Source organism: Denticeps clupeoides, chromosome 10, assembly GCF_900700375.1.
Source record: "Denticeps clupeoides chromosome 10, fDenClu1.1, whole genome shotgun sequence".
NCBI lineage: Eukaryota > Metazoa > Chordata > Actinopteri > Clupeiformes > Denticipitidae > Denticeps > Denticeps clupeoides.
Window position 1 is genome coordinate 5919674 of NC_041716.1, and position 21486 is coordinate 5941159.

Here is a 21486-nt window from a genome sequence, read left to right on the forward strand (position 1 = left end):
AACTGCGTAAAAAAAAAAAAAAGAATAATCAAGTCAACATACCACCAGCTAAAATACAGTCCGAAGAAAAATAGCGCACATTTAGCCGAACTGGCAACGTTGTTAACGCGGTTGCGAAGCCACGCCTTTCCTGGCGCGGCGTGTTACGGCGTTGAAGCTGAATATAAATACCCCGAGAGAACTAAATCTGGAAGGTGGAAGCAGTCTGCGGGAAAATGGCTCATTTCTGGTGGATCTTGCTGCCTCTCGTGTCGCTGCTCTTCCGTTCAGCAGGTGAGGCGCTGAGCTGCTCGGCTTCTAGATTATTATTGCTTTTATTTATTAATAGTGGTAATAGAAATAACAGTAGCAGCCTAAAAACTATACTCATAACGTGAGATTGTTCCCTTATCGAATTTGATATCTTGTTAAGTATTAATAGCATATAGTACAATTATTATTAAATTCATTTTGTTTGCCAGAACGTACCGTTGTAGTAATGCAAGTAAAATGATAAACAGTACAGGCCAAAAGTTTGGACAGACCTTCTCATTTAATGTGTTTTCTTTATTTTCATGACCATTTACGTTGGTAGATTCTCACTGAAGGCATCAAAACTATGAATGAACACATGTGGAGTTATGTACTTAGCAAAAAAAGGTGAAATAACTGAAAACATGTTTTATATTCTAGTTTCCACCCTTTGCTCTGATTACTGCTTTGCACACTCTTGGCGTTCTCTCGATGAGCTTCAAGAGGTCCAACAGTCTTGAAGGAGTTCCCAGAGGTGTTTAGCACTTGTTGACCCCTTTGCCTTCACTCTGCGGTCCAGCTCACCCCAAACCATCTGGACTGGGTTCAGGTCCGGTGACTGTGGAGGTCAGGTCTCCACTTTTTGTTAAGTACATAACTCCACATGTGTTCATTCATAGTTTTGATGCCTTCAGTGAGAATCAACCAATGTAAATGGTCATGAAAATAAAGAAAACACATTGAATGAAGATGTGTCCAAACATTTTGCCAGTACTGTAAGAGAACCAACCACATTCCAAAGCAAAATACGGTGAAATTTATAAATTAAACAAACTTTTCTTTTGAAAATAAAGTTGTCTCCGTGTTTCTCAGGCTCCCAGCCTGCAGACAGATGTGGTGCTCCTCTACATTACCCCAACACACAGCTGGAAGACCTGTATCTGCAGCACAGCGACTTCAGCAGCGGGGTGCAGGTCGCCTACAAATGTCGACCCGGCTACACGCAAACCGCTGGCAGGCGGGTTGTCCGGTGCGAGAGGGGCCGCTGGACTGAGCTGCAGATGACCTGCGAAAGTACGTTTTGACTGTAGATCCCCTGTTTTTTTGCCATACGATGACCTTTGTCCTTCTCCTATGCAAGAAATTGTCTTCTTCCTTGAAAAGGACACCCAAATGCGGGTGACTAGACAAAGAGAACTAGACAAAACTACCGCAGTGTTACTATTGGCCAGGGGAGTGTTGTTAAAGGCTAAAGGATCTGAACCAGGAGATAGCTGTGCCTCGTATTCCAACTAACTTTTCAAGACGATTTAGTAGAATGGTATGATCTATGGTAAGTTCAAGAGCACTAGCACAGTGATGTGGGTCTGGTCAGAAGATAAAAGATGGTCATTTAACTTCAGTAGGGCAGTTCCAGTACTATGGTTCTGTCAAAAACCTGTCAATCCAAAATTTCTAATACGTTAATCATGGTCAAAAAAGCACAAAGCTGTTGTGCTGCCCACTTTTCTAGGATTTTGGACATTTGATATAACCTCAGGATTAAGAGTAGATTTCTTAAGAAGTGGTATAATTTTGCTCATCCATGGGATTATTACCTAAAATGTTCTGGCTCATCTGATTGATTTTATTGTCAAAATAATCCATAAAGCGCTGCTGCCTATTGCAGTTGTGGGCTCTATGGAATTATCATTAGTTCTTGTTAGTCTAGCAATTGTGTCAAATAAGAACTGAGGATTGTTCGTGTTTCTGTCATCAAAGATGTGACCGTTTTTCCAGGCTAGTCTGAACACTTCCAGAGTGCCGTTCCTATTCCAGTCTGCGTGAGTCTTGTTTGAGTTGATGGTTGTTAACTAATGAAATTTAGCGGAAGTGTATGAAGTGTGTGACGAGTTGTAATAAATATTGTGGCTGCACTGTGTGGTTATGAAGAATGCCCCAGTCCTACACAGTCCCAACTCCTCATCACAAATCCTCATTTCAGTTAATGGCGTGGTTTGCCTTCACTAATCCCACCCAAATAGCGTTGCACCAGCTTTCTGAGACACAGCGGGGAGGTGGATATTGTTTTCCCATGATTCATCAGTGCACGTATGTCGGTAGACGATTAGCTGAGGTGTTGTGCTTCTCGATTAAGAACAGTAGGAAATCACTATGGAAACAGAATCTGGTTTGACCAACAATGAAAATTCTTGTCGATTAAGTGAGTGTCATGTACATGGGTGTGATGGTACCTTAGACATAGATTTACATTTACATTTACAGCATTTATCAGCCGCCCTTATCCAGAGCGACTTACAATCAGTAGTTACAGGGACAGTCTCCCTGGAGCAATTTAGGGTTAAGTGTCTTGCTCAGGGACACAATGGTAGTAAGTGGGATTTGAACCTGGGTCTTCTGGTTCATAGGCGAGTGTGTTACCCACTAGGCTATTACCACCCTAGATGCTGAAACATTAGACAAAGATGCTTCCTTATATCCCAAATTTTCCAAAATCTTAAACAATATTTGACAGAATGATAGACATAAAGATAGATTTAAAATTTCTAATTGTAATTTATCCATATTCTATTACCAAGATAATTACACATTAAGGTTGCCAAGTACCTCCACTCAGAATACATTATATCTTTTATAGAAAAGTCCTGTGGGTCTGCAGGAGACATTCCAAACGGGAGATTTAAATATGAAGGGGTACTGTATGGTGAAAGAGCCCATGCTGTCTGTAATAGAGGGTAAGCTTGTTTAATTCTAAATAAACCAGAAATATAACATCAAAAATCAGATTTCACACAGCTCTAATACATGTGTTTTTGGTGACCTTTACAAAGTTACGAGTTGATAGGAGACACTTTCCGGGAGTGTCAGTCAGATGCTACATGGAGTGGACAGGTGCCCACATGTGACGGTATTGTAACACTACTACTACTACTACTACTACTGCTACTACTACTGCTGCTAATAATAATAATAATAATTAGGGGTGTACATATCACGATACATGGGTTATGGTATGATTATATCATGATATATTTGGATATTGTACATATTGCAATAATTACAATAATTCTAAATGCTGTGTTACATTAATAATTCAGCCAAAACAACATTGTTGTTGTTTTTTCGTCTCTGTATCAATACAGTATCACCTCATAAAAGATCACAATATCAGTGTATCGATATATTTTTTAACAGCCCTAATAATAACAAATAATGTCGTTTATGAAAGTGTCTCTTTATTATGATACAGGGATGTTTTAGATTGATTTGTCATATTTGCGTGTCTTTTCCAATCAGAAATACAGATGACTCGGGAACTATCACGCCGACACACGTCATGTACTGTGCCCAAGGATAGGAACAAAAACCTGATTATGAACAACACCAAGACTACTTATCAGTATGGCGACACTGTGTCTCTGGCGTGTGTTGAAGGCCATCACTTGAATGGATCTGCTGCTGTTATTAAGTGTGATGAAAGTGGAAGATGGAACCCCTACTTTCCAAAGTGTCTCTGTAAGTACAAACCCTCTCTCTTTAATACTTCAAATATAAGTAAGTGGTTGCTGAAGTGCAATGTATTAACCCGCACTGTAAGAGTAATTAAATCAAAACGAACATTTATTTTAGCAGCAACTTTTGCAAATATCACTTTTGATATGTCTTGTTCAGCAGTTTTGAGTCTTGAGAATTGAAAAAGAGTATTTTTTTTCTTAAGAAAAGATTGTTTAACTTATATCTATTTAAATGTGATGATAGGCCCAGATGTCTGTAGTGTATATTCAGGTTTTGTATGAATTAACAGCATTTATTGTTTGTTTTATGGAATTGGTTTTATGGAGTGCTGTCCATAAATAATCAGATCTTTTCTGGCAGGGATAAAGTGTCCAGTCATACACATACGCAATGGAAGGGTGAGGCCTCAGCAGGTGAGGTTCCAGACGTCAGTTACCATTTCCTGTGATCAGGGATTCCGCCTGATTGGTGCGGCCAAGCTGTCATGCCTGAGAAGTGGCTCATGGACAGAAGCTTTTCCAACTTGTGTTCCAGGTATGGGGTGTGTTTGTCTATCAGCCACACTTCAGGTAATACCACTCCTCTGAGGGGATTAAAGGTTCTTGACTCTTGAAGTGATTCAACAATCCCCTTCAATATTTCGTAAGATGTCTGGCATCTGCTTCGGTTTTGAAAAAATTGGATTTAATACTTAACCCTGCATCATTCAAACGGAAAAGCTGGTTGATAAATATTCATCATTTACAGATTCGAAATAACACATTTTTATCTGTACAATATTTTACTATCTTTGCTATTATCTCTGTAATACCTATTGAATAATGTTTAAATGTCTATAATAGCTTTTTATATATAAATACCGATACATATGATCCATTTTTTCTCTTTAGAAAATACACAAAAATGTGAATACAATCTGCCTTGGCCCCTTTCATTAATCTTAATTTTTTTATTGTTCACACAGAGGGAGGTCCAACATGCCCTGTTCCAGTGGTAGATAATGCTAAGAGGATTAGTGGAGAAGCCTCGGTGTATCAGCCCACACACTCAGTCACCTTTGCCTGCCTGGAGGGTTATGTCTTGTCGGGTTCTGCACAGGTCACTTGTGGGCAGGACGGTCAATGGCAGCCTGAGCTTCCTGGGTGCAAGCCTCCCGCTGGTGAGTGATTATAATATTTGTATAGCAAACTTTATCCTAAAGTTTGGCAAAACTTACAAAAGGTTAGATTTAAATAGTAAGTCAAAATGTAGAAATGTAGAAACCCTTATACAGTGGTTTCAGTTTAGTTCAATTCAAAGTTTTCTTTAAGGATGAAACAGACTGGCACAGTCCAGACTATGAAGAAATAGGCCATATTTAACATAATTCACTAAATCAAGACTAGACAATAGAATGACATTAGGTCAGATACAAACACGTTTTTTGTTTTCAGTTGCAGGTCAGTACATGGAGTGTGGAAGGAAATAAAGGCTTCTGTTTGATATTGCGTTGCATGCAGGTTTAATACATGTGTAACAAGTAACATCAGTACGAAAAGCAATAAACTTGGTACCCAAGTTTAAACACAACATACTAAACACATAGGGGGGAAACAATTTTCAACCATTCCTTGCATTTTCCACAGCAAACAAGTGTGGAGCAACGCCTCGTGTCCCCAATACGCACCCCAAAATCGACTTGCTGCACCCAGCAGAATTTGAGCCCAATGCACGTGTAGTATATAAGTGTGATGAGGGCTATATTCGGGCTGGGGGGTCCTCCATAATCCGGTGTGTCAATGGAAAGTGGACACCGGTTACTCTGACATGTGAACGTAAGTCACTGTTTGACTTTTTTTTTCTCCCCCCCATACTGGATCATCATTTCTGATTGAGTGACCATATATACTCTCTCCTCAAGGCAAATCCTGTGGCAATGCTGGAGAGATCCAAAATGGTCGTTATGTTTATGAGGGAGTGCAATTTGGGGACATTGTCACAGCTATCTGCGATGATGGGTAATGTACTTTTAAAAAGAAAGTGTAATAATTTACATGATGACTAATGGAGTGATTTGAACTATCACATATATTTGCAATTGATAAAATTGCCTTTCGTGGGTCACTAAGGACAGAAATTAATTTAGCTTTACACGTATTTATTAGCATTATTAGCATCTTACATTTGCAACTGCCTGCAACATTAAAATCCAGAGTGTGGAGGGAATAAACACATCTGAGAAAAGCATGGGAAAGGTGAAAAAATAAATTTACATTTACCAGACGCCCTTATCCAGAGCGACTTACAATCAGTAGTTACAGGGACAGTCCCCCCCCTGGAGCAACTTAGGGTTAAGTGTCTTGATCAGGGACACAATGGTAGTAAGTGGGATTTCTGGTTCATTGGCGAGTGTGTTACCCACTAGGCTACTACCAACTGATTAACATTAAATTAACATTAAAGACTACAGACAGAGTTGAAGATGAGCAATTGACAGTCTTTTCAATTAAATGGAAAGGAAATGGAACCCGGACTCAGGGCAGTGAGCATAATTTCCACTAGGCGTCGCCGTTGGTCATAAAACATTTTGCCTTCCAATGAAAATGAATTATTTTATCCCTCTTTGTTGTTTGACAAACATACTAAACTATTTGAATTATGTGCTTGTGTATTTAATCTTGCCACACTTTTCCCACCACAAATTGCCTTTAGCTATGGTGTTTTGCAGCTAAAATACTGTATTCAGCATAAGACATTGCAACATGCTTCAACAACCATGCACCCATGACGTGTGTCTTGCAGCTAGACAAACAGATCTGAAACCAAATAACATGTTCTGACAGAAAAAAAACTAATGACTTTCATCTTATAACCTTTCATCAAAACTTAAATTACCATTGATAATACAAGGATGGAACTTTTTTTTTTTTACTTAATTTTATGGGATTATTGAGGTGGCATATCCAGTGCTGATTTCATTCCAAGTGTTTTTCTTACCTAGGTTTGAGATGGTAGGAAGGAACTTCAGGACCTGCTTGAGCAGTGGCTGGGATGGAAGAGAACCTGTATGTGAAGGTATCTGAACTGCTGTCTGTTCCACAACTGTACATTTCAAAATACCCCGAAAGTGAACATATATCATAGGATCAACCTGCTCAGCAATATGACATGTATTCCCAGAACCGAATTTAAGATTTTTCCAGTCTGCCTGCACGTACATTTAAAGAAATATTAATGTGAAGTAGATGGATTGTATTTTATAGCATTAAAACCTGTTTTCAAAAGCTGAAACTGGATCTGTGTTCTGGTGCATGCAGCGGTGCAGTGCCCTGAACCCCCCGAGGTGGCGAATGCAGAAGCATCGGGCTCGATGGATGGGCTGTACGTCTACAGCAGCGCAATCTCGTACCGGTGTCGCACTGGCGTGCTGGTAGGCGAGGGTCAGATCTACTGCAGAAAAAATGGCACATGGAGCGCGCCTCCTCCTCAGTGCAAAGGTACGAGTGCTTGCCTTGTCGGGTTTGCCCATCTTGGCATATCGAATTTAACATTTTGGCTGCCATTTTGAAAGTGAAGTGATCCTCATTGTGAACGAAATGTGTTTTAATCCATCAACCTTGGTGAGCAGTGAGCAGCCATGACAGGGTGCAGTGTGTGGGGACGGTGCTTTGCTCAGGGGCACCTTGGCGGATCGGGATTCGAACCGGCAACCTTCCTTAACTGCCAGACCACCACTGCTCCTTCACCGATGACCTGTGCTGCTCTTTTTCACCCATCCAGATATCGTCTGTCCAAACCCCAATGTGAAAATGGCCTCCAGAGTACGAGGTTTCAAGTCCAAATATGTGTACAACGATGTCGTGACTTTTGTCTGCAGTCCAAAGATGAGGATGCAAGGGGCCCGTACAGTCACATGTGGGCCCAATGGGAAGTGGGAGCCAGATTTGCCAAAATGCTTGTGTAAGTACCCGTGGCGGCAGTCTACTCTGCATCCTGAGTAAGGTTAAAAACAGATGGAAATACAATCAAAACTAGTATAACATGGTGTCTTGCTTATGGTAGACTATAAATGGTGTGACTGCCTGTTGGTAATCACATATTCATCGCTTTTATTTCCCCAAAAAGGCAGTCCTAATAGATAAGCAGCTCAAAATCTATTTTTTGACTCATTTTAATTAATTGTTCTGGTTTGCAAACCATATCTTTTTTTTTGTTTGCCTTGACAGGGAAGTGATAAGGATTCTCCAAAAAGATCACAGTCAAGCATCGGCACTGAATAACAGAAATGCACTTCTATTTCAACTAAACAAGCATAAGCTGCACCATCATATATGTTTTTTACATTCTTATGTTAAATTCTAACGCACCTTTTTATTCATTATGTCTGAAGACATTGTATTGCCTTTGGTTGCACATAATTTTGCATAATTTGCTTTTCAGACATTTGTACTTTATTTGCATTGTTTAATTCTAACATGGCATCTGAAAATAATTGGACATAATGTTGCCTGTATTTTTCTTTTAAAAACATGTTTCTATGCATTTCACTGATTTAAAATCTCTATATAATCTATAAATCCTTGTTTTTGCTCCACCCACCTGTAAGCAAATAACAGACAGACTGAAAATAAAAAGGTGTCTTGTTTACTGCGGTAGAGGAGAGCGCCGGACATTCCCCCTTATGCGCTACTCACAGACCCCACTGACCGCGCTGTAACCGCGGGGTCCCAGGGGCTGTTCCACGTCTTCGCTGTTTACTTCGTCTCGCTTACGACACCGCCGTGGCCATTCTACCATTTCCGAAGCTGTTTCTCTGAGCGCGCCATTGCCCTATAAATTCCGCTCTGCTGTATTTTGCTGGTTTTTACGGGCCACTGGGGACCTACGTGGACGCGCGGTTCTTGGTGCTGGACTCCAACAGGGACGTGTCTACAGTTTTTTTTCATGGGTGGGCCAGGCAGGGGCACAGACTGTAGACGCTTGGCACTCTAAAACAATGTTATTTATTCAACTTTAACGTTTCTTACAGTGGCTTGGGCTACAAGCGATTTTTTTTCCCTGTCACGCAACTAACATGCTTGGCGAAGCTATGCTAACGCTAATGCTACACAACTTATCAACTTAAAAGTAAACATATGAATAAAAACTACATATTGCAAACAACTGTTTACTTTTTTCATCTCTATGATTAAAAAATGTTAGTCCAAGAAGCTTGATGTTTTTAATGACCAAACCGGTGGCCAGGCACGGTGGCCGATCAGATTTCAAGGATAGTCCCTGTCACAAGCCTGGATAAAAGGACAAGTCTTGGTGCGACGAGCAGGGCGGTTGGTCCACTGTGGCGAGAAGCCGAACGGAGCAAAATGTGACAAGGGGACTTAGCTTAAACCAGTACAACAGCAGTCATGGCTTTAGTTTGTCACCTCACATCTTTATAGAGTGCTTTGTTGTACTCTGCCAGTTGTTGTGTAAAGGGACAGGCGTGTGCTGCCATAATGGACTTAAGTTAAGTGAAGTGATTGTCACATGTGATACACAGCAGCACAGCACACGGTGCACACAGTGAAAGGCGCCCGGGGAGCAGTGTGTGGGGATGGTGCTTTGCTCAGTGGCACCTCAGTGGCACCTTGGCGGGTCGGGATTCGAACTGGCAACCTTCTGAATACGGGGCCGCTTCCCAAACCGCTAGGCCACCACTGCCCCAGCTGGGTCCAATAGGGGTTTGTCATGGCATTTCTAAGTGTGTTGTTGTTCGTTTCTTAGTTTACCTCGTTGTTCATGATTTAATCGTGGTATTCTGTAAGCAGATGTGTAAGAACAACAGGTTCTGTATAATAACGCTTAATGAATAAAACCCACAGTGGCATGTTAGTGGCAGATACAGATCTTTTTTTTTATCAGGCGTTTCACATTTGTGACACAAGACAAGGTCATAAATTAATTCCAACATCTGACAGAATATGCACAGCGGTCGTTTCAACAGAAAGGACAGAAGTTCCAAATATGAAGCACAGAAAACAGAAGATTAAGCGCAGACAGGTAGGAAGTGGGTGGGGGAGGAGAAGGTTGGACAATATGGTACAAATCTCTAGAATTAAAATCGGACACAGGGACTACACAACGCCGAAGACTCTTCACCTTGATTTATCCTACTCTGGAACAAAGATACACATCTTCATTTTTCACATTTCTTTTTTTTTAAACCCACATCTAAACCGATCATGCCCACAGAACCTGTTGGTGCAGCCACATCAGGTCCAGAGATTACATCAAATACAGACATGATTCTGAGTCCAGGCATTGAAGGATTTGCCAAATGGGTTAAAATATATATATTTTCCCTCCAAAAAACATCTGATGAGATTTGATTGGCTATTACAACAAACACAGGCCCTTTTTGCTAATCACAGGTAGCAACTGAACAGCAATTTCAAGTGATTGGTCACAGTACACCATTACCAAGGTCAATGGAAGGTCGGTCTCCATTCTCTCTACACTGGCCGCCCATCCATGATTAAAACATGTTCAGTTCTTGGGTGCAGGATGTTTGGACTTAACAATTTATGTGGATTTTATTGGGTAGAATCACACCCTAAAATATCCAATTATTATTATCGTTACTATTCATACATTCTAAATCACAGTGACACGGCTTGCCAGAAAAGCCAGTGGTTTTATGCGGCTTGACAAAGCTGGAGATCTCAGTTGTGGGTCACTTTAGTACTAACATCTAAAAAATATAATATTGCAAATATGGCAAGCATGCCCTGGGCTACTTAATCTTAAACTGAATGAGCTTTGTCATAATAATAAAGTGAAATGTACTGTGCTGAATTCTTATATTTTCAGGACATAGGTGGCAACTTGAAATGTTTATTAGCCTGTAATAACCTCAATACAGCTATGTGGTTATCTGATGGCTCTTGGGGGCAGGTAGCCATTATTCCATCTGATCACATAGTTCTGTTGCGCCGGGGCTACTACTGATCTGTCAAACCTGACGGTGTCCTGAATGACTGATGCAGTGGACTTGATTCTTGTTAAATCAGCTGATCTTCATAAAAAGTGGGGAGTCTGCTATGATCTCTTTTCTTTTAATCTAGTGTTATTTGTATACTTCTGCCTCTATACAGTTTCTATACATGTATTACCGGAACATGAGTGAAACATCATTATTAATACTTTGATCCACATGGCCTCTATGAGCATTTTAATAATAGAAATTTTGTTTGAAAGCGGGAAAAACTAAAAAGGGTAAATGCTTGGCTTACTGTTCCCTGTGAATGTCTGTGGCAATTAATATAATTTTCATAGAAAAAAAATTATTTCAAAGAAAGTGTCAGGAAAAAAAAAAACTCTGTCCGAAACACACCTCTTGGACTCCAAACACTTTTGGCTCATGATATTTATACACACACACACACACACACACACACACACACACACACACACACACACACACACACACACACAGCAACGGCAAACAAATGTGGACAAGGTCTAGCAATCTTCAATTTTAAACAACCAACAACATTCAGAGCAGCGAGTCTGGAGATCACAGTCACACTACTGCACAATCCCTGAAAACCTCAGGTCTCTTGCTGGTGTCTCCCCTGCAGGAGGTGGGAATGATTGTGAAAGGGGTTTGGAATCATCTGGGTCCTGGATGAGGGAGGAGCTTTGTCCTGTCCTTCTCAGAAAGTCCCTCAGCATGGGAAGTTGGTGGCTGTCCATGGGAAATTTTGTGAATTCGTTCAGGCCTGTATTTCCCCCCCACTTTAAACCACAAATTTAACAAATAAAATGTAACAAATAAAAATCACAGCAGTTACTTCCACGTCTGTTTCCCTGGCAACTGGCATCATCCTCAGACGACAGAAAGATGTACAGAAATTTGGAGAAGATGGATTTAAAACACTGTAGGTGACATAAAAGCACGAAACACAGTACAGTCCTACCCACACAGTACAGACACCTAGTAAGCTTAGGAAAAAGTTAAAAAAAGAAAAATAATACAGAGAATGCCCAAATGAGTGAGGAAGGGAGAGCAACGCTAAAGACTAAAACAGATATCAAAAGCGCCATGTCCTTCACACAGGAGGAAGGGTCGACAACAGAACAATCATGACAGAGAGAGATGGAGAAGAGCTGCACTCTTTTTTTTTTTTTTTTCGCCAACCGATGGCTAAAATATTACAAAATATCCTATTAACATTATACACAAGTGACCAAGGCTCGGGACATATCCGTGTCACAAATTCTCAGCAAATGCCTTGTGCTTTGTACTCTCACGTTGTCAACATGTGTGTTGTGTTGCTTTGTATGATAATCCAACAGGATGACAAGGGCACTCTGGAAAATCACGCTGGCCCAAAAATAGCCTGGGAAAGGGGACCTTATCCAAAAAATAAAAATCCCTTTTATTTATATTTTTTTCCCTAAAAATAGGCACATAATGTGTGACAGGCTTCCCGCTGAGAATTTTGGGACAGATATGTGTTTGGAAACCCACCACAAGTGGCAGCTAGTTGGACGTATACACCCATGGAACGTTCCGGAAGGATTCGTGTGATGCTCTGGGGGTCTGGACGCATGCCCACGATCACAGTCACACAGAGCTGTGCATTCACTCACAGAGTCAAATGCCTGTTAGGATCTCTGACACACACACACACACACACACCTACAATACATTTTATGTATTTAACTGTCACCAAAAAAATGTAATAAATAAAAATAAAAAAAACATTTTTTTTTTGCCCAACAAGGCTGATTTGGTATCTTCACCAAATTAAAGAAAACATGAAAACATTTTATATAGATATTTATATTTTTATATATATATATTTCATTCCAACTATTTCTGTTCATGTCCTTTCTTAAAAAAAAAGGCCAAAATAAAATATATGACATGATATCCAGGTTTGACCCAAGACTGATTTGGTCATGTCCAGGTCACATCATTTGCTCTCTGCACAAAGAAACATCACCACTGAATCCAAAAAACGACGCTCTGCTCAGGGAATCTCTGTCAGTACGGATCCTCTCCCACTAGGGGGCGGCATACTGAGGGAGCACACCACCCTCTGCTTGTAACTGTGCTCTCCTGCTCTACCACTGTTCCAGGCTGCTGCTACAGTCCCATCAGGTCTCTGTGGGACCCTTCACAGCGCAGACACCTTCACAATGTTCTGAACAGAGGGGTTGGGGAGGGTGTGTCCGTCACCATCGGGCGTGGTCGCTGGGGGTGTGGGGATACTGATGATCGCCGTGGTGATCTGCCCACTCTGGCAGTTGAGGCGTGGGGGGTCATCAGGCCGCATGTTCAAACTGGAGCGGCTGGAGGAAAGAGAGAGGAAAAGAAATCAGGAAAATGTCAAAAGTATTTGCATTTACAGAGTTTATCAGACACCCTTGTTCAGAGCGACTTACAATCAGTATTTACATGGACAGTCCAAACCCATTTTAGGGTTAAGTGTCTTGCTCAGGGACACAATGGTAGTAGTTGGGGTTTAAACCTGCAACTTTGCAACTAACACCATTGAGGAAAAATAAAACTCTGCTGAAGTCTTTGGAGTCAAGCCAAAGTACACTGAACCAGACCAAATATCCCATATAACGTGCACAATATGTGGCAGTGGGGCAGTGGTGGCCTAGCGCTTAAGGAAGCGGCCCCGTAATCAGAAGGTTGCTGGTTCGAATCCCGATCCGCCAAGGTGCCACTGAGCACACACTGCTCCCCGGGCGCCTGTCATGGCTTTTGTTGTGTGTATCACTTTCGCTTTCAGTTGCAGGCACCTGCATCCACAATGTGGGTGTGTAGCTGACCACACATACATAGACTAACATACATCCCACTGCCCACTGCTCACTCAGGGTGATGGGTTAAATACAGAGGACAAATTTCACTGTGTGCACTGTGTGCTGTGCATCACGTGTGACAATCAGTTCACTTTCACTTTCATCCAATACACCAATTTGTATTGTGCAATATGTGCATATATCCACCTTGTATATATACATACATATGTTCTATGTGTACATATATATTTTTATATATAGAGATCTATATACATATATTTATATACACTCATTCATATTTTTTTCAGATAGTGTATTGTACTGTATAAAGCCATAGCCTTTCCACATGACAAAGTTTGGACAACTTAAGACAGAAGATTAAACAGTGATCTTGCAGTGCCACCTGGTGGTACATTTAAGAATTGCGGGTAAATTCTTTTATTGGCTGTGCCTCAATGTACTCCTTTTCACTACAGCCTGAATGAATTAATTAGCCATAATTAATTGCCCTTAATGAAGGCAGTTGGCTGTAAGCAGTGTAGGCTTGGCTGAAAACCTTTCGGCAGGTGGTCGTCCAGAAACGGTTGAATTTATCATTTCTGTTTTTGAGGGTTTTTTTTTTTGGCGCGTGGGGTGTAATCTTTCTAGTTTTTCACCCCTTGTGTGCACTAAATGAGCCAGGCAGTCTAGTCTTGTTTGGCATGCTAATTATGTTTTTTTGTGTGCATGTGAGCATTCCTAAGGGTGTGTTCAGTGCACCTTGTGCTGAGGGGTGGGTCCCCACACTGGATGTTGATGGCGCTCAGCTCCTGCAGGCCAGAAGTGGCGGCGCTGGCGTTGGGTAGCTGGCTGCTCTTCTTCGCGCGGCGGGAGCAGCAGGTGCCCGTCAGGCCCTGGCTGGAGAGGGAGGGGCTACGGGAGGGGTAGCTCTGAAGCGCTGTCTCCAGGTAGCTCTGCTCATAGAGCTGCTCGTCCATAAACTCGTGGTTCTGCCCCAGGCAGAGAGAAGCGAATTAAGCAGGGAGACACAGACAAGAGGAAAAGCAAAAAGCAAGCTCATGTATTCATGTGACCAGTCCCAACCTCGGAGTGGCCACTCTAAGTACCAACATTAGACTGTGAGATTGCTGCATCTCTCCAGCTTCCGGCGGACTTCAAGCTAATGCCTATTAATATCACAATAGTCTGTACATATTTAAAGCCGTTCCTTCCTGGACATCCTCTACACCACCTCTGTCCATCACTTCCATGTGTTAGAAGACTCAGGACCATCAAGGTCTGCAGAACAAGTCATAGCAACAGCTTTTTCCTCCAAACCATGGTGCTCATTAACAGCAGTGGATGCTCAAAAATCTCACAATAATTATAACTGATCATTTTTTTCGTCCACTACTTGTCCTTGGTAGAGTATTTCCTCCTGAAGAGGTGTGCTGCCTACAGCTAACAAGTGTCAGGAATGAATCAAGATAATTAAAAAAAATTTTTAAAGCACCAATACATTTTGATACTGGGGGGGTGGTGTTGTATAAAAAAACATTTATATTTCAATTCACATTTATTCTGCTAGACTGTAGAGCTGAAATGGAGTGAAAACAAGACGAGAAGCCATGTAAAAGAAGAGAAACAAAGCCAAAGCAAAGGCAGAAACAAATGGCCAAATCTCCACAGGGGGAAAAAAGTTCAAGTATTCTGGATGTTCCGTGCTCGGAACACTGAAACACTTCTGGCCTTATAGTTCTCTCTGGACGGACTTAAAGGTTACTTTTTCAATCAATTTTTTAAACTGTGAAATTGTGAAGTCATGATGAAAAACCTCGCCTGTCACTAATGACCCGATCAGTCAAGTAGCGCGGCAAAGAAGATAACTGGCAGCGGTTCAGTCCAGGACACCAAAACCCGGCTAATTTCTCCATTACGCGTACACACACACACACACACACACATGCGGAGTGTGGGCAGCGGAGATTTTGTTTGTCGCAATGAACATTAATCACTGCGTGAACCCCTTCGCACCTTGTCGGAAAGATGTATACCACCAGAACACACAACCCCACCCACACACACACACACACACTTACTCCACTTATATAACCAATCATTGGCACTGAGGTGACCTTAAAGCCTTAAAGCTACAGCTCCGATTCCACGCTGACACTTTAATTATCCCTGTTCCCACACCGACTGTGGGCCCTTTTAATTGATAGCTCTGCCCGTTAGAGCACAGGTAGTGAAATCGGATGAAGGAACAAAAAAAAAAAAAAAAAAAGAAAGAAAAGAGGTAATGACTTTTTAAACCCCATTTTTGTTAGATAATGACCATTCGCATGTGCAGCCTGTTTCCCAACAGCCGCAGGGAATTCGAACCGAAACAATAACCAATCTCAGCATAAGGGCACGACGAAATGGATCCGGGAACTCATTCAGCGCTCAGTAATGGATTAAATAATGGATGCAAACATACAAGAGTGTTTATTTCCCCTCATGAGATGTAGCTCATGGCAGATTCACATCGGGAAGTCGTACAAATTTTGGAATATAAAGAACCCCCAAAAAAGAGTAGTTCTAGAACAACCCTGTTTTTGATGACTTCTCCAGCATCACATGCATATGCGTGAAATGATCAACTCTATTGATGATTAGCAGTTGAGGCATTATGAACATTTTTCAACACATAACTTAAAATGATAAATAACCACTATAATAACCACAATAAAAAAGATGGAGATGTACATTCACATCTCAAAACATTGCAATCCATTTTGGATTATGTTACATTATGTTATCTTGAATGGCATCATAAGGAGAATGATTATTACGTTTCAGGTTTGGAAAGAAAATCTACATTTCTTGTGATTTTACTTAGGATGACTTCAAATAATCGTAAAAAAAACTGTACAGAAATGGTAAAAAGGTCATTTAGTCACAATGGTACTGTTGCCTCTCAATGATCATATGGTATTATTATGAAAAAAAAACCACACCCTCACCGTAGTTTTTTCCAGACAGTGCAGTAGGTGGTGGTGTTGACTCTCCAAAAGGGACATGGTCTTGCTGAGCTTCTGCCCGTCTTCTGAACAGCTCTGCGGGGGGAAAAAACACCACACACAATAACACACACACGGCTCTACATTACGCCATCCCCACAGCACACTGTGCGCCCATCCAAATCCGCAAACACACAGTGTCCTGACACAGGCTCGCACCATCCGGCAGCAAACAGTGTTTGTGTGTTTGTGCGTGTTGCTTGCTCATTACCTGATGGGAAATGTTCATCTTGTAAGGGAGTTGCTTCACATGGAGACAAAAAAAAAAAAAACACAAACAGAAAGCGGTTTACTAGTGTTCTGCTGGGTCCCCAAACACACACACACACACACACACACACACACACACTGCACACTACTGCTGAAGGCACGGACCGCTTGCGTTGGGACTACATGCTCCGCCTGTCTGCGCATCCCACACGTTTCACCCTCTTGCACTGATCTGAGACCAGTTTCGCTATTGAGCTGACGCTCTTAGATCAGTACACAGAAGGGCTTCACGCACCGGAGCCGGTTTCCAGGCTTGGAGCCGGATTCCACGGTGCCTCATCACGACTCGCGCTCAAAAATAGCCTGTGTGAGTCAGTGCGTGGAGTGGGCCTTGCCTCGCTTGCCTCCACCTCGCTGCCTGCTCGTGGGTGAGCGCAAAATTGACCGAGACAGGAGGCGCGCAAAACCAAGTCCAACACGTTGTGCGGGAAAAAAGGAGAGAAGTCCGTTTTTTTTTTTTTGTAGCCACCAACACATGGTTTTCTTTGAAGACTTTTCGCTACCCACAGGGCAACTGCTTGGGAAATCCATACAGGAAGTGTGGCAGCTGTTACAGGAAATGTGCTACTAGAGCATCTGTTCACCTTGCAGTGGCTGGAGCCTCATGATTTGCTCAAATGGCCTCAAGGCTTCATTTCTGAAAAAAGTTCTCACTGCTTACAGCGTAAAGCCCAGCGTTATATAACGAGTTCCTAAAATAATTGATCATTTTCAGTGGTGTAGTTGTGGATAAGGTGCTTATTATACACCATATTTTAGTATTCTATAGTATGTGGTGTTATTTGTGTGCTGTATGCTTGTCACACCACCTTAAAGTAAGTCTAAAGTTATGTCTATAAATTTAATATAATATAATATTAATATACTATAATATAATGAGCCATATAAGAGTCTTTGTGCAACAGGCATATGAAGGTGAGGCAAAAACAAATGAAAAACACAGTGGAAACTAATGAGAAATCATAAAGGCTGGGGGCTAATACTGTGGCAGTTTTATTAAAATAAAGTTTTCTAATCCAGTTTGGTTAAGAAATTTGTTAGTCTTCTTTCTAATTATTTACATTTCATTTACAGCATTTATCAGACGCCCTTATCCAGAGCGACTTACAATCAGTAGTTACAGGGACAGTCCCCCCCTGGAGACACTCAGGGTTAAGTGTCTTGCTCAGGGACACAATGGTAGTAAGTGGGATTTGAACCTGGGTCTTCTGATTCACAGGCGAGTGTGTTACCCACTAGGCTACTACCACCCTGTCAATATCATGTCAATATGTCACCATTCCATACCTTAAATTTCACAAGACAAAAGTGTCACGTGTCCGAAAGTTCCTGGTACTCTGGGCCTGGTTTTTGTGTTTGCCTTGGGTTCCTGAATTCTTGATCGTGTTTATCTGTTCTTATTAGTATAAAGGCTTAATAACTGTGTCCTGTCCTCGTCTTTTACCAAGTGGTTACTGTCTAGTGTCCCCTTTCTCATTTTTGAAATCCCTGCGTCAGTGAGTTGCACATTTGCGTCCTCCCGTCCCTGCCTCACGTTCCAGGCAGAAAAGCATATACGAATACACAGAGGAGCTGGAATGTATTATTAATTAATTAATTATAGTGCCTCGGTGACTGATGTCTCAGCATCCAGCGTCCTTGGCGTGAATTGCTGGCTGCTAGAGTGATGAAAAGGCCCTCTAATTGCATGCATTGTTTTTCGTCTGCCACGTTTCTCAGCGATGGCTTTTTTTTTTTTTTTTTTTGTACAGTAAAATGAAAGTCTGAGAAAGGGCTACAAAGACCTGTTAGATAAAAGGGAATAATTCACTCTGCAGTTTCTGCCTTTTATTCAAAACCTGGAAGAAAAAGATCTCTATTTTGGATACTTCCTTTTGGATACTGCCTTTTGTTTTGAATAAAGTTTTTTTGTAATTCAAATCAAGGTGGAAAGAGGCTCTTGTCTGAATTCATTATCTTTGGATTAAAGCATAACAGAGAGGCAGGAGTGCAGAAGAAGGCATTTCAATCATTACAGATTCAAGACAAAAAAAAATGTGAATACATTAAATAATGCTGAGCTTTCTTACGGCCACTGTTGGGGTGGAGATGATAAAGAGGGTGTTAACAGAAGGCTGATCACTGGACTTTCATCTGGTTTTTGTTGAGATGAGAACACATGAACACATGAGAGATGATGATCCGCTGCGTTTATGCACTTTTTTTATGCCGCATCTTTGTTCAGTCTCTTTGTCAACTCGGGGTTTAGGATCACAGCGAACAGAAAGCTGGAGAGCGCTGCGTCCGTCTGTGAAATGGAGAAGTGGGTTGTTGGGAAAACGGGCCAGAACACTGTTTATATTTCCAATCCAGGGTTCACTGTTAAGACTGGCCATTTACCACCAGGATGGATAATGTAAATTAGTTGTCACGTGAGTAAGATCATGTGTGCTATGTTCAAAGTAATTTGAACACTGCATAGTTCACATATATATTGCAAAGCAATGTTCTGTCACAAAAAAGATATGCAAGGAGGGACACAGGAACTATGTATTCATTTGCAAGGCATATAGATTGAATATTGAGAAAACTAGTAGTGCTTATGGAACAGAACACCTCAAAGTCACAGATTGAAAGTGTCTCCAGGGGGACTGTCCCCGTAACATGTAAATGTAAATACGGCGCAAGAAGGTTTGGAAAAGTTTCTAGTGGCTTCTGTCCTTGTCCTATGAATCGCCAGTAATGCCAATGACATGGAAGTACTCTCAGATCCTAAAGTGTCCTACATTGTAACCCTTGTAGTGGTGTTTAGGTCTGCGGGAGCCATTTCAGTCATCCATTTCAATGGTGCAAAATGATTATAATTTAAATCCGAAGGTGTTTAAATAAACGGTTTAACCAAAAGACAATGTATTAACTATTTTGCAATTTTGACATTTTTGAAAAAATACTGAGGAAGTAACTTGTTTGTAAAATTTTACACATTGTTAATGAACATAGATAAAATAATTGGAAGGATGTGAGGGTTCTGTCCTATGTTGGATCCCGGCTTTCCACCATCACGGTTTCCTTCCAGCACACTGCTTTCAACAGCCCACATTCTTTATTAACCTGTTCATTAACATCAGGGCCTGATGAAGGTGGGATTTGAATGAAAACACTGTGGCGAAGGGTGCGGTCCACCTGGAACAGGCCTGAGAACCATACGCTATCATAGCTAATGGGGTGGTGAAAAAATTGTGACCCTTCTTTGAGTGCCACCTCTGTAGGATATAATGGGGACTGAATTGGGGGTAATTAGAGTCAGGGGTTCTTCTGAGTGTTCGGGTGGGGGTTCACCTGCCATGTAAAAAAAAAAAAACGATTTTACATAACTGCTCTTCAGTCAAAGAGGTGGCCTGAGGAAAGCAGTATCCTTCCTACCTACCCTTGCCCAAGGGCAAATGGCAGAATCTCTTAATAAAGAGTGGTGCTGAACAATCATTTCCAGGAACTAAATAAGACCTCTGCAGGATCCAGGCATCTCGTCCCCTATACGATCGTGAATCTTTTTTTTTTTCCCAGCATTTACAGCGAAGGTGAAAGCCCTGACATCACCAGCCTACCTGCAAAATTCAGGCACACATATTCAGCCCGAGGGGCTGTTCTAGATATTTCCAGCCACTGGACAGGCCACCAGGGCAATGCTGGAGAATGCAGAACAGTACAAGCAAGAGATCTGGCTTCAAACACAGATCAGATTTTATAGGTGTATTGTTGTATCACAGCTTATATAATTTTGGGAATGTATTTTGTTGTTTTCTATGGTGCAGCATGAGAACCTATTGGTTCACAGCGCCCTGCTGACAGTGTCACAGGTTGAGCCCAGTTCTTACCGTGAGCTCCAGCGACTCGTTCAGGAGGCCATTGCGCTTGCTGTGAAGGAACGCGCTTGAGCTGCCAGTCTTCGATATCCTCATCCGTGCCAGGCGTGCTTTCTGTAGAGAGATGCGAGCATCGGGTCAGATCGCCACTTTAGGAAAACAGAGCTGAATCTGATGGAAAAAAGCCTCACCATAGGTATGGAATGTTAAAAAAAAAATTTAATATTGCCTTTTCTTATTCAAGTGCAACAGAACAGACTTGTTGCCACGATCCAGATGTCCTGCATTTCAGAGCTTTGCAAATGAGAGGAAGGTAATAGCTTCATTGAAAACTGGTCATCTGTGATAATAACATCCCTATTGTGTCGATCTGTAGGAGCAGGACCAGAATCAAATGACACAAGAACTCCCGACCAAAGCCAGCCCATCATGTAATCTGCAGCAGAGCAGGAATACAGGAAGCTCTGGTGAGCAGCCAAATCAGCACACGACAGGCGGCAACAAAAGGGGACAGGAAATGACTGGTAGGAATGAGTGTTGCGGTGTGTGTTGTGCACTGCATTGTTCTCGCTGTTGAAAGGGACCGTCATGCTGACACTCCCTCCTCCAGCGAAGGATGGCTGCGTGTTTGTCTTCGGGACTATAAACTGACTGTCATTGTGCAAATTCCCTGTCATTTCCATGTCAAAGTAAACACAATTAAACCCCTCCACCTCCTTCTACCCATCACTCCTTTCTCTAACACCATCCATGCATCCATCCAACCCCCCTCCACATGTAGATAATGTTCAGTCATTGGAAGT

General features: G+C 41.8%; 2 protein-coding genes across 4 annotated transcripts in view; one reads left to right on the forward strand and one right to left on the reverse strand.

The window, feature by feature from the left end:
* The first annotated feature begins 124 nt into the window (after positions 1-124).
* LOC114798211 (complement receptor type 1-like) lies at positions 125-8933 on the forward strand. 2 transcript variants are annotated; one of them, XM_028993716.1, is made up of 14 exons: positions 125-273; positions 1105-1305; positions 2870-2966; positions 3063-3139; positions 3529-3747; positions 4108-4281; positions 4712-4906; positions 5181-5186; positions 5373-5561; positions 5648-5744; positions 6728-6801; positions 7044-7223; positions 7507-7686; positions 7953-8933. In XM_028993716.1, exons 1-14 carry the CDS (start codon positions 216-218, stop codon positions 7958-7960), a joined length of 1755 nt encoding a protein of 584 aa, XP_028849549.1. In that variant the 5' UTR covers positions 125-215; the 3' UTR covers positions 7961-8933. The 2 variants fall into 2 exon arrangements, with proteins under 2 accessions (XP_028849549.1, XP_028849550.1); XM_028993717.1 differs by lacking the exon at positions 5181-5186.
* A 661-nt stretch (positions 8934-9594) lies between these two features.
* kcnd3 (potassium voltage-gated channel, Shal-related subfamily, member 3) overlaps positions 9595-21486 on the reverse strand; it is a 111980-nt gene continuing 100088 nt past the window's right edge. For both annotated transcript variants that reach the window (XM_028993714.1, XM_028993713.1), the window contains exons 4-8: positions 20696-20797; positions 16783-16815; positions 16515-16607; positions 14287-14516; positions 9595-13065 (exon numbers count right to left, since the gene is read on the reverse strand). In XM_028993714.1, coding sequence (XP_028849547.1) covers positions 12891-13065; positions 14287-14516; positions 16515-16607; positions 16783-16815; positions 20696-20797 — 633 coding nt within the window. In that variant the 3' untranslated portion in view covers positions 9595-12890. The remainder of the gene's footprint in view (positions 13066-14286; positions 14517-16514; positions 16608-16782; positions 16816-20695; positions 20798-21486) is intronic.

Bases quoted from the DNA above. Each gene is read 5' to 3' on its own strand.
- LOC114798211 (XM_028993716.1), top strand. From the start codon at position 216: ATGGCTCATTTCTGGTGGATCTTGCTGCCTCTCGTGTCGCTGCTCTTC. The intron at 1,306-2,869 runs GTACGTTTTGAC...TATCTTTTATAG, and splicing joins GCTGCAGATGACCTGCGAAA to AAAAGTCCTGTGGGTCTGCA. The intron at 5,562-5,647 runs GTAAGTCACTGT...TCTCTCCTCAAG, and splicing joins GGTTACTCTGACATGTGAAC to GCAAATCCTGTGGCAATGCT.